This window comes from Danio aesculapii, chromosome 25 (genome assembly GCF_903798145.1).
Source record: "Danio aesculapii chromosome 25, fDanAes4.1, whole genome shotgun sequence".
Classification (NCBI taxonomy): domain Eukaryota; kingdom Metazoa; phylum Chordata; class Actinopteri; order Cypriniformes; family Danionidae; genus Danio; species Danio aesculapii.
This window is the reverse complement of record NC_079459.1, coordinates 28142397-28154506: the sequence shown is the minus strand read 5'-3', so window position 1 is coordinate 28154506 and position 12110 is coordinate 28142397. Positions and strand designations below refer to the sequence as shown.

General features: G+C 36.5%; 1 protein-coding gene across 1 annotated transcript; it reads left to right on the top strand.

The window, feature by feature from the left end:
* The first annotated feature begins 3586 nt into the window (after positions 1-3586).
* si:ch211-256a21.4 (uncharacterized) lies at positions 3587-11526 on the top strand. The gene is made up of 4 exons (XM_056452046.1): positions 3587-3735; positions 3849-4039; positions 9247-9438; positions 10739-11526. The coding sequence occupies exons 2-4, from the start codon at positions 3853-3855 to the stop codon at positions 11047-11049; spliced, it is 690 nt and encodes a 229-aa protein (XP_056308021.1). The 5' UTR covers positions 3587-3735; positions 3849-3852; the 3' UTR covers positions 11050-11526.
* The last annotated feature ends 584 nt before the right edge of the window (positions 11527-12110 follow it).

The following is a 12110-nucleotide window of genomic DNA, read 5'->3' as shown; positions in this document are numbered from 1 at the left end:
ATCAGACACCATCTGTGAGAACACAGTGCAGTTAACGTATTGTTAACAGATTCATTAATAAATTCATGTCAAGCAGTGCGTGCAGGGCCGGTGAGCGGTTCATCCGTGATACATTTTGGTCACTCAATTATGCTATAAAAATGTGTTTTCTTGTGATAACGGGATTTCATTGAGACATATTTTCCTCACGCATGCATGTATATATATTCTTTTGCTTGTTAGTTTTGATAAATGTTGATTTCAAATGCAATAAATCTGTTTATAAAACTTAAAATAAGTTATTTTTATTGTTTGGATATGCTTTGGTAGTGGGGGGTCGCGAGTTCTTGACGATCTTGTCGCTGGCTTAAAAGTTTGAGAACCACTGTTCTAAAGCATAAAAATACCATAATATGTTAAGTGAACATTCTTGTTTATGGAACGTCTGTCTTAGTTTTGGTCCTTTAACATGCCCAACGCAAGTTTAGACAAATATATTTCAGCACCCCGGGTTGCCTTGATGGAAAAACAGTGTATTTTGTTCAGTCAGTCAGGAAGGTTCTGCGTATGTGCCTGCGACTAAAAGTGTGACCTCCGGTGGACCGTAACAGCCTCCGGAATGAGACGCAGATAGTGTAAATGCAGCCTTACTAGTTAAAAGTGGATGTGTTTGAACTTTGTGTTACTTTTCCACACTTCCTATCTTCACAAGATGTATTTGTTGCATAAATGCCTTATTTTTGACACCATCATGGGTGTTTCTGCAGTTTTCGGTTTCCATAAAAAGCATTTCACTGCTCGATTAGATCTTCTCTGGTGTTTGAAGGGCTCTTGACTGAAGAAATGTTTTAAACTGTGGATTAAAACTTTTGACATTTTCAGTGTGTTCGGTGTTGCTCCTTTACATTGACACAAACACAACTGTCTTGTGTATATTTATGGTGTTACATTAAAACTGGTCTGTGGCAGAAAGCAAGCAACAGGAAGTAACCATATTCAGGGTTTTCCTGTGAGCCCACTTTGGTGGAGAGAGAGAGAGGAGAGCTGTTCTTTCCTGTGCCATTGAGTTGTTGCCATGACGACACCGCAACCTATGTGATGTATTGCCTTACTGTGGTTTAGCCTCTAGTTAACAGTCCTAAATCTTCATGGTATGGCTTCAGCAAGGTGCTGGAAATATAGATTTTGGTCCATATTGACATGATCGTGTCATATTAGTGCTGTAGGTAGTATTATATGAAGTGCAGGGGTCACCAATCTAGGTCCCTGAGAGTTTAGCGTCGACTTGCCTCAACACATCTGCCTTTAGTGCACTAACTGTATACTTCGGTTGCACTGCATGTTCTTAAGGCAGAATTTCCTTGGGTTCCATATGGAGGGGCTTGTCCCTATGCCCTATTCCCTTTAGAGGGTCATTATGAAGGGATTAGAGCAGTGTATCCCAACCCTGTTCATCGAGGCACACCAATAGTACACATTTTGGATGTCTTCCTTATCTGACCTGTTAACTTAAGGTTTTGGAGTCTCTTCTAAAGCCTGGTTTATACTCGACGCGTCCGCTAGTTTGCTTAAGTGTGCAGCGAATGTGACGTCATCGTGGTGTTTGCAGAGGTTCGCTTTGGGTGCATACAACATGATTTCGTGATGCATTAAAGTTTGATTAAAAAATGGTTATAAAAATCTTTATAATTATTAAAATAATTTATAAAAATAATTAGTTTAAAAATATTTAATGATATTAATGATATGACGTAATTCCAGAAACTTCCTACTTCTCTATATATCCGTCTAACTTTACGGTCAATTTCTTTTGACCGCCCCCTGTCGTTTTAAAGAATATCACAATGGCGAATGCATCAAGTATAAAAGCCTTGTGCATTTCATGAGTTGTGTGCGCAGTCAGCGGAGGTGCGCAATGCAGCGTCAGCCAAAGTATAAATCAAGCTTAATGGTCTGATGACTTGATTCAGGTCTGATTGATTAGGGAGAGGTTGAAAATGCGTACTGTTGGTGTGCCTTTAGGAACAAGGTTGGGAAACACTGGATAAGAGCATAGGCATGAGCCCTTCTAATTTGAACCTTGCACTATGGATCATGGATCGAAGTGTCCATTGGTTGTACCCTTTCAAAATCCTTCATCAGGGCCCTTGGAACTGGCTAGTTTAGTTTTGGACACTTCCATATGGAATGACACGTCAATATGGCAGCTATAATTTGTTTTCACTCTGAAGTGTTCTGTAAGTGTGTTATATCCCATTTGAAATGCACTGCTCTCCATCTGCTTGTTAAGTGTGATGTCACACGAATCGGCTTCCGGGTCCAAGCGCTCTATCAAACTGTATGGGGAGACTCAACAAATGGTAATAATAAACATTTACAAAGCGCTGTAATACTTAGAAAATCATGATCACAATGTATTTATCCATGCCTAATATCAGATTATCAGACCATGCCTGATAATTTTTTTTATAAATTGTTAAAATTTTGGGATTTGTGATGCAGCATGTCCAGAGACTGTTATGTACACCATGATTTGATTTAAAAATTCACTTTGATGTGTGATATGACTTAAATATGGTCATAAACAAATACTTTCTCAATTCAAATAGGTAGAAGCTTGGACCCAGAAACAGTATTTCATGTTACCGATACGTCACGACTTAAGTTAAGGCATAGTTACATGGAATGATGTGATACACAATCAGAAGCCTTCAAATTGTTAACATCTGGGTGAACCGGATATTGCAGAGACTTTGATTCCAGTTTGTTGATGTACGTCCAACTGAAATGGAATATTGAGTAGGGGGCAGGTTCTTTCTTGTTGCGCATCACTCCTTTATAGCAAACTAACGGTAAGAGGGGTGTGGTTAAGAATATTTTGGCTGAAGCATCAGCGTTCAGAGTTCAAAATCACCATGTAAAAATGTGAGAAAAGCAAACAAATATTGCCGTCTTAGTACATGATGCATCTACAGAAGTCCAGCTTTAAATAGAAAAATTATAAAAAAATTTTTTTTTTTTTTTTGGAGTTTTTCAAAACTAAATGCTAATGGTCTAATCCAATTCAATGATTTATGCTAAGCTAAGTTAAAAAAGTGTTCCCTTTAGACCCAGAGATCGGCTGAATGCATTCAAAATTTGTAAAACTCAACTGTTAAACTATGAGTGACTTGTACAATTTTACCTATTTTGTTTTTTTAAGTGGAGTGTCCCTTTTGAATCAACTTTCTTCCACATTTTGATGCACAGATTGACTTTCAGCAGCTTGTTTTGTTCACTTCTACATGCATAAACGTATTGAGTTGCTGCTGCCTTGTGATTGGCTGATTACATGCTTGCAAATCAGCTGTAATATGACTGGGGAGTGTATATGTGATGCAAATCTTACAGAAACAAGCTACAAATTCACCTCTGAGCACAGTAAACTGATTTATAAAATATCACTTTCACTTCACAAACCCCACTGACTCACATGGGTTTCTGGGGGAATTTAACCACTCGCTGCATGTGTGTGTGTGTTTATGAGAGGGGGAGTTTCCATTGCGAGTGGGTCTCCACCGTGGGCTGAGGGAAATCTTTAGAGTGTCATATTACAGTGCTGTGAGGTGGAAGTGAAGAAAAACTAGTTTGTACATCCTCATAACACTCGTTTCAGTCACTCTCAGGTTTAAACGTGATCACTCACAGTCGCCGTACGGAACAGAACCAAATATCTTGTCATTTGAAGACATTTTAGTGACTACACATCTATCCAAGGTAAGGAAATCCATCAATGATCACAGAATTACCAACTGTAATGACTGAAATTCAATTTCCAGCTATATTGTCAACTTTATTATGTGTAAATATCGTGTTTTTTTTGTCATCAGAAAAATGTTCGGACCAGAACTGGTGGACTCGAGGAGTCGCTTTCGCTTTTTTGAGTCATGTCTTGGTTTGATGGGCTGTTTGTGTATCAACTATGCGATCTGGACACCTCGTTGGCTCAGTGACAGGGGTTTGTGGACCGGTAATGAGACAAGAACAGAGGACAGATGGACTGATGAGGACATTGCTAAAGGTCTGTGACTGCTTTTCTTACATCTCTTGTAATAAAAAATTATTCAAAAGTTTCATTCAAAATTTACATAAAATAATATAAAAAATGGTTATGAAATAGGAATATAATATAATATAAGATAAGTATTTCCCAGTGTTGTGTTGCAGCTGGAAGGGCATCCACTGCGTAAAACATGTGCTGGATAAGTTGGTGGTTCATTCCACTGTGGCGACCCCTGATTAATAAAGGGACTAAACCGAAAATAAAATAAATTGATAATATAAGTAAAGGGGGCAGCATAATCGCCTTACAGCAAGAAGGTCGCTGGTTCGAGCCCTAGCTGGGTCAGTTGGCATTTCTATGTGGAGTTTGCATGTTCTCCCTGTGTTTGTGTGGGGTTCCTCCGGATGCTCCGGTTTCCCCAAAAGTCCAAAAACATGCGCTCTAGGTGAATTGGGTAAGCAAAATTGTCCGTAGTGTGTGTGTGTGAATGAGTGTGTATTGATATTTCCCAGTGATGGGTTGCAGCTGGAAGGGCATCCACAGCGTAAAACACATGCTGGATGAGTTGGCGGTTCATTCCGCTGTGGCAACCCCGGATTAATAAAGGGACTAAGCCGAAAAGAAATGAATGAATGAATATAAGTAAGGGATAATCAACAGCTTGCCATGCTTTAAAGGATTTTAATGCACGACGTGAAGGCAAAGAACCACACGATGCACTGGCGGAGTCTATCTATTATAAGCTAATGTCTATGACTGTAACTACCTGTGCGTTTCAACGAAAATAATGCACACCCTCCAGCCAATCAGAATCAAGAATTTCAACAGACCATGGAATACTATAATATAATTAATTACTTTATTTATTCATTTTCTTTTCGGCTTAGTCCCTTTATTAATCAGGGGTCGCCACAGCGGAATAAACCGCCAACTTATCCAGCATATGTTTTACGCAGCGGACACTGTTTTTATAATATAGTGCCGTATTTATAATATACTATAATATAAAGGGCTGTATCTAAATGTATCTATTAGAAAAACAGAATCATAAAATAACTATATAATGTATGGATAATTATAAGATCGATAACTATGATATTGTGTATAATATTATTTTAATAATGCTACATTTTAATTTACAGTTTTTAAGATATAGAATAAAAACAATTAGTAAAGTAACTATGATATTTTATATTGTTATTTTATGTAATATTCTATCAATAATATATAAAGAGCTATTTAAAAAATATATAGAATAGAAAATTGGTAAATACAGTATATCTTGCTATTTTAGAAAATATATACAGGGTTCATGCGGTCATGGAAAAACTGGAAAAAATCATGGAATTTTGACATGGAAAAATCCACAAAGTTTTGGAAAAGTCATGGAAAATAGATATCGGTATACTTGAATATAAGCTAGTTGTCTTTACTTCTTCTCTGTCCTTTGCCAATCACATACTCTCACATTATTAGTGTGGTGTAAGCATTATCTAAATCAGTTTTGCATAGATATAAATATAAATTGAAACTAAATAGATTGCTGCATGTTTTACGATATGCTGTAATAAATATTAACATGCTTTGTTTTTCTTTTACCATGCATATGTAAACATTGCATGAAATATTAGGTCATGAAAATTGACTTGAAAGTCTTGGAAAAGTCATGGGATTTTAGTAGTAAAAATGTGTATGAACCCTGTATATAATATTGTTATATAAATTGTTAATAGTTTGCCATACATGCTAAACAACAAGTAGTGGGAGTTATCTTTTATCTCGACATTGAGAACGAAATGAATCAACTGGTGCCCCCTCAAGAATGAATATGTGCATTACGCCTCCATATCTGTTTCGGTTTTGACCTGTCTAAATATATTCAAGTATATTGGTGTCATTCAATTTACATGAGTGCTTATTAGAATTACAAACTTGAATTATGTGGCCTCTGTGAGTCAAAAATAGTAAAAGCTGCACTGTTTCGTGTCTTCCTGTTCGAGCCTTTCATAAGAACATTGCTTTTCTGATTATTAATAAATCTGGCCACTGGCCTGATGGGAACTGAAAGCTTTGAAAGGAATTTTTGCAAGTTTTGACCTGCTGAGAAGCACAGAGCAGTGAAATGTGTGGGAATATGTGAATGTTGAATTTCCAACGTCGGTGTAATATAATGATTTGGTTTTGTGTTGGAGGGGTTTCTACACTTCGGTGGGCTGCAGCAGACAGGCCATGACACGTTGAGCTTGCATTGCTTGAATGTTTTATTAGTTATAGCCTGTCTGGTTTTCCCCATATAGAGAGCATGAAGTAATGTTGAATCAGTTTAGTTTTGAGCAGTTCCAAAATGAAACGTTCTTTAAACACTCAGACTGAAATTTCTTGTTATTGATTTACACAAGATGTTCTTAAAGGGCTAGTACAGCCGCATGAAAATTGTCTCTTTTTTTTTTACTCAGTTCTACGTCTTTCCACATCTGTTTGACTCAGCTGTGGAACACAAATATGATGATAATAAAAAGTTTGTTAATAAAACTATGTTAATAAAATAAAATGACTGAATCCCACTTATAGACATCAATTACACAGAGATTTGAAGTTGAAGGCAATCTTTTAGCTCTCTTGTGAAATTTGTATAGATTTTTAAATATTTCACAAATGATGTTTAAAGGAACAAGGACATTTTCACTGTTTCCTATAATCCTCTAGAGAAAAAAAAACTGGTTTATTTTTATTATTATTAAAACATATCAATACTATTAGCCCATTTAAGAAATATCTGTTTTCAGTTGGCTACAGAACCAACCAAGGTGGGAATTACAGGGGGGTTTGACCCCTCTAATTAACACTTGATCCCCCTAAAGGAGGTCGAAACAAGATATATGGGGGGTCAGTCCCTTAATACAGAGAAATATTTCACTCTGATCTATATAATTAAAATATGAGATAATATAATATACATTTGACCACCCCTATAATGGTTTAAATCATTGTGAATGCATAATCTCGCCAATCAGTCTGTTCGAGAAACAAGTCTGAAATTGGCAGATCTGGAGCCTAGATATAGACATCGTGTTCACAAGACTTTGTTTTCTTGTAAAATAGGTGTTTGTATCTAGATTTACCCTGAAATAGTCAAATTAGACACATCGTTGTAGTTTAACCTACAGTAACAGAGAATACTGTAGGGCAGAATACACTAAATATCCCTCAAAATGCTAAAAATTAAATAAGTTTTATTAATAAACTAGACGTAACTAAAAATAAATACTTAAATGACTGATGCATGTATTACACAAACTAAACTAAACAGTTGGCCCCCCTGATCGTCAATGTATAATTCGCACACTGGAACCAACCACTGTTATCCAACTTCCCCAGTTAATCTAATTAACTTAGTTAAGTGTTTAACTTGCGTTTTAAGCTGAACACTAAAATCTTGATAAATAACTAGTAAAATATTATGTATGTACTGTCATGGCAAAAACAAAAGAAAAATGTTATTATAAAATAGTTAGTAACACTATTATGTTTAAAATGTGTTGAAAATATTCTGTTAAACAGCACTTACAAATTTCACTTGAGAGCTAACCATTTTTGCATATAATTTAGTGTGAAATCTTATATTTTGTGGTCTAATATATCACTGCCCTCCTTAAACCTCACACTCATTCAGGTCGCAGCACCTCTCAGGTTCTACTTGCCTGCTCCAAATGGGATTTGAACCAGTATTCGACATGGCAGGTGTGCATTAATAAGGACACTGTAGACAGCAGCCTCGAGCTAGTGTGCTCTTTTGAGTAGAGCATAGTGAGGTTTTCTTGAATATTTCTTGCTAGCTGGTTTCCATTACACTCACACCCTTAACCTCACTCCCATCCAGGTCACTGTACTAATGATAATGCATAAGTTCTATTGGTCCGGACCACCATCTTTGGCATGGGGAGCAGGCACACTAACAAATACAGTAGTCAACATTTGAAGTGGATCATCACCTTTTATCAAAGTTGTCCTAAAACTACACCAATTTTTTCTTAGAACAATTTTGAAAAACATTTTTGATTCACTTTGAATGTTGACTACTGTACATTAAAGGCCACAGTCTCTGTCACTAGTCTTTAATGGCCCTCATCAGTCCAGGGGAGTAAGCTTTACTTTTAATAGCTAGCCTTTTTTACACTCAAACCCCCTCCACTCATGTCCGGGTCACGGCACCAATATAAACCCTTCAGTTTTACTCCACACACTCTGAGTGGGATTCAAACTACTACTTATTATTATTTCTATCATTGGACGTGCAGGTCTGTCTTCTGAGGCCACAGAGAGTGAGTTTTTCCTGTATATTTTTTACTACCCCAAATGCAATTTCCATCCAGGTCACCACAGCAGTGTGTTCTTTTCGGGTTTATCCAATTTGCTCTAAAAAGAATTCTAACCGGCATGTGAGGCGGTTGTCTTAAACAACATGCATAGCATCCTAGTGTCAGATTCTAGTGTGCCTCTGGAGATTAGGGTTGTAAAGATCACCTCTTACTAGCTAGGTCACTGGGATGGAGGAGTTGTTTCATCTTACCTAGGGAAAGAAATCAACCAAAAAAAACTAAAAATCTGCAACTGGTGTCCCCTTCAAAAAATTATATTTGATGTGGTTTTGACCGGTTGAATACATACAAGTAGTCCATTCATGGTTCTGAGAGGAGCTGAAGATTTTTGAGGGTGGTTTTGCTAATATTGACTTGCTGAGAAGCACAGAGCAGTGAAATGCGAGGCAACATGTGAATGTGCCTTGATTCGGATCGCAGCACCAGTCTGGCTGTACTTGGTTTTTCTCCAAGCCGGATTTGAACAGGCACCTCTTGTATGGGAGAAGCTATTGTGCCTCTTGGGATCAGGGGGCCGAGGTTTACTCTTACTAGCTGGCTGTTGCTACGTTCACCCACCTAAATCTCACTTTCACCCGGGTCAAGGCACCAACGTAACTGCTTCAGCTCTAAAGTGGTGCTAGAGGTCAGGGAGTGAGGTTTGCTCATACTAGACAATTTTTCAGTAGCATATTATTTAACCCTGTAATAAATTGTAACTCAGTAATTTGGATTTCTGTCTTGTTTTCGCTTAGAGTCTTTTCATGCTAAACCCTTTCTCGGGGCCCAATGAGTGCATCGTTTGATTCCATTTCATTGTAAATTGTGGAAATTAACTGCATGTCTATCCCTGTGTATTTTCAACAGGTATGGAGGCTGAACGAGTCTTTGCAGTGGTTGCTTTCCTTATGTCAATCAGTTCTGGAGTGCTGTGTCTCATGCTCGCCCTCTGCTGGACATCTCAAACAGTGCGCTCCTACTCCAACACTCGATCACTGCTGATGGCAGGCCAAGCTCTTGACCCAAGCTCACTGCTGATCTTCACACTAGTACCGACAGGTCTGTACCATGATATTTAGCAATGTAATATGCCCGTTTTAAAGGGGTAGTTCAAACTAAATGTAAAATTGAGTCACCCTCAGGTGGTTCCAGATCAGTTTAAGTATCTTTTTCTGTTGAATATAAACGATATATTTTGAAGAAAGCTGAAAATCTGTAACCATTGACTTCCATAGTAGGTAAAACAAATACTATGCAAGTTAATAGTACAGGTTTCTGACATTTTTCAGAGTATCTTCTTTTGTGTTCAACAGAAGAACCTAGTAAATGTTAGGAGCAATTAAAGTGTGTACGGAAGTCCTTAGAGGCCATGCATTCAAATATTTGTTCTCTTTTGTTTTCTCGTTATCCTTATAGAAGTATAAATAATAATAATAATAATAACAACTATAATAATTTATACATAAATAAATAAAATTACAAAAATTAAGTTGTGATAACGAGAAAAAAACTTTTCGTTATGTCGAAATCACAAAATAATTGTCGTAATCATGTGAAAACTTACGTCAAGATCGCAAGAAAATTGTGATCATGTGAAAAGTTTTCGTTATGACGAGATCACAAAATAATTGCCTCGATCATGTGAAAACAACTTTTCGTTATGTCGAAATCACAAAATAATTGTCGTAATCATGTGAAAACTTACGTCAGGATCGCAAAAAAATTGTGGTCATGTGATAAGTTTTTGTTATGACGAGATCATATAGTAATTGTCACTATCATGTGAAAACAACTTTTCGTTATGTCGAGATCACAAGATAATTATCGTAATCATGTGAAAACAACTTTTCGTTATGTTGAGATCACAAAATAATTGTCGTAATCATGTGAAAACAACTTTTTATTATGTCGAGATCACAAAATAATTGGCGTAATCATGTGAAAACAACTTTTCGTTATGTCGAGATCACAAAATAATTGGCGTAATCATGTGAAAACTTGCGTCAAGATCGCAAGAAAATTGTGATCATGTGAAAAGTTTTCGTTATGTCGAGATCACGAAATAATTGTCACGATCATGTGAAAACAACTTTTTATTATGTCGAGATCACGAAATAATTGTCGTGATTATGAGAAAACAACTTTTTATTATGTCGAGATTATGAAATAATTGTCGTGATCATGTGAAAACATAATAGAAAAAATATTTGAATGCATGGCCTCTTAGGACTTCCATAAGTGTCAGTAAATGATGACAGTATATATATATATATATATATATATATATATATATATATATTTATTTATTTATTTATTTATTTTACTTCATCCTCATTTCTTTTCTCCACCCCTTCGACAGGATTTTTCTTTTTTCTCAGCTGGGCATTCTTTACCCATCGGCACATATCTGAAATTAGGGATGACGTCACTCAACTCGGACTATCCTATTGGCTGGGAGTGGTGGGCTGGGGTTTGCTATTGGCAGTGCTGCCCATAGTCTTCATTGCTGAGAAGTGTGTGGTTCCTGACATTCTGCCAGAGCTAATGGAGTCTGCCGATATGTGGTGGAAGGCGCCAGAAGTTGCACACGCACGATCGTTTAGCGAGGGCTGCCATGGTTCAGAGCACAAGTTTCGTCCTGACTTCAGGAGGTATATTTCAGTGCCTTGAACGAGGGGAAAGAGGTCACAAGGAAATGCTAAAGGGAATCTTCTCTAGCCTGATATGAGCTGAAGATTTGTCTCAAAATGGGTCAAGTACCAGGATGAGTGTCCTCCAAGATGCTGGACACAAATGGGTTATATTAAGGTTTGGTGCTCGGTTTGTCCGTAGTGCATTTGAGCAAGGATGCTGAAAAATGTGGTGAATCCACAAAATGGATTCAGAAGTAAACTAAAGTACTAAAATTCACACCCTCCAATTCGCACTTTAGCAGTTGTGGTTGTTTATTTCCCACATTTCACATTTTTGCAGACAATCAAACAGTCGAAGCTGCTTCACCGAAGCACTTTTGTGTAAGATGGACCCTTAGGTGCTAATGGAGAATTCAACACTACTTGATGGAGCTAGTTTTTTTTTACAGTACGAGCAAACAGTGCTCTCTAGTGGTGATACTTTGAAGAGCATTATATTCTGTCACTTTTATGTCTCAACTATATTTCTAATTTTGTATTATTTTTTAAATAAATGAAGTATTCATTTGAAGTTTATCTATTCATTTGCCTGTCTGTCTTTCTGTGGGGTCACAACATATGTGAATGGTTATTAATAATGTGAATGAATGTTTGTTTATTTATTTCAGTTTTATTATATTATTATTTATATGATATTTGTTTATGCTTAATGCATTTTCCATATATTTACATGGTATTTTAAGGTGGTCATTTTAGTATTTTTCTAGAACTCAGTTGCAAAGTAAAAAATTCGAATTTATTTTCTAAATCTAGGATGTGTACAGTATGTATGTATTTATGTATGTGATTTTTAAAAACCATTTAAGGTCAAAATTAGCCTCTTTAAGCTATTTTTTCGATATAATACAGAACTATCATTATACAATAACTTGCCTAATTACCCTAACCTGCCTAGTTATCCTAATTAACCTAGTTAAGACTTTAAATGTCACTTTAAGCTGTATAGAAGTGTCTTAAAAAATCTGTAGTAAAATATTATTTACTGTCATCATGGCAAAGATAAAATAAAACAGTTATTAGAAATGAGTTATTAAAACT

What these genes read in the sequence shown, in the direction of transcription:
- si:ch211-256a21.4 (XM_056452046.1), top strand. Translation starts at nt 3,853, where the DNA reads ATGTTCGGACCAGAACTGGTGGACTCGAGGAGTCGCTTTCGCTTTTTT. An exon ending in TGATGAGGACATTGCTAAAG is followed by an intron (nt 4,040 to 9,246) that starts GTCTGTGACTGC and finishes TATTTTCAACAG; the next exon opens with GTATGGAGGCTGAACGAGTC. An exon ending in CTTCACACTAGTACCGACAG is followed by an intron (nt 9,439 to 10,738) that starts GTCTGTACCATG and finishes CCCCTTCGACAG; the next exon opens with GATTTTTCTTTTTTCTCAGC.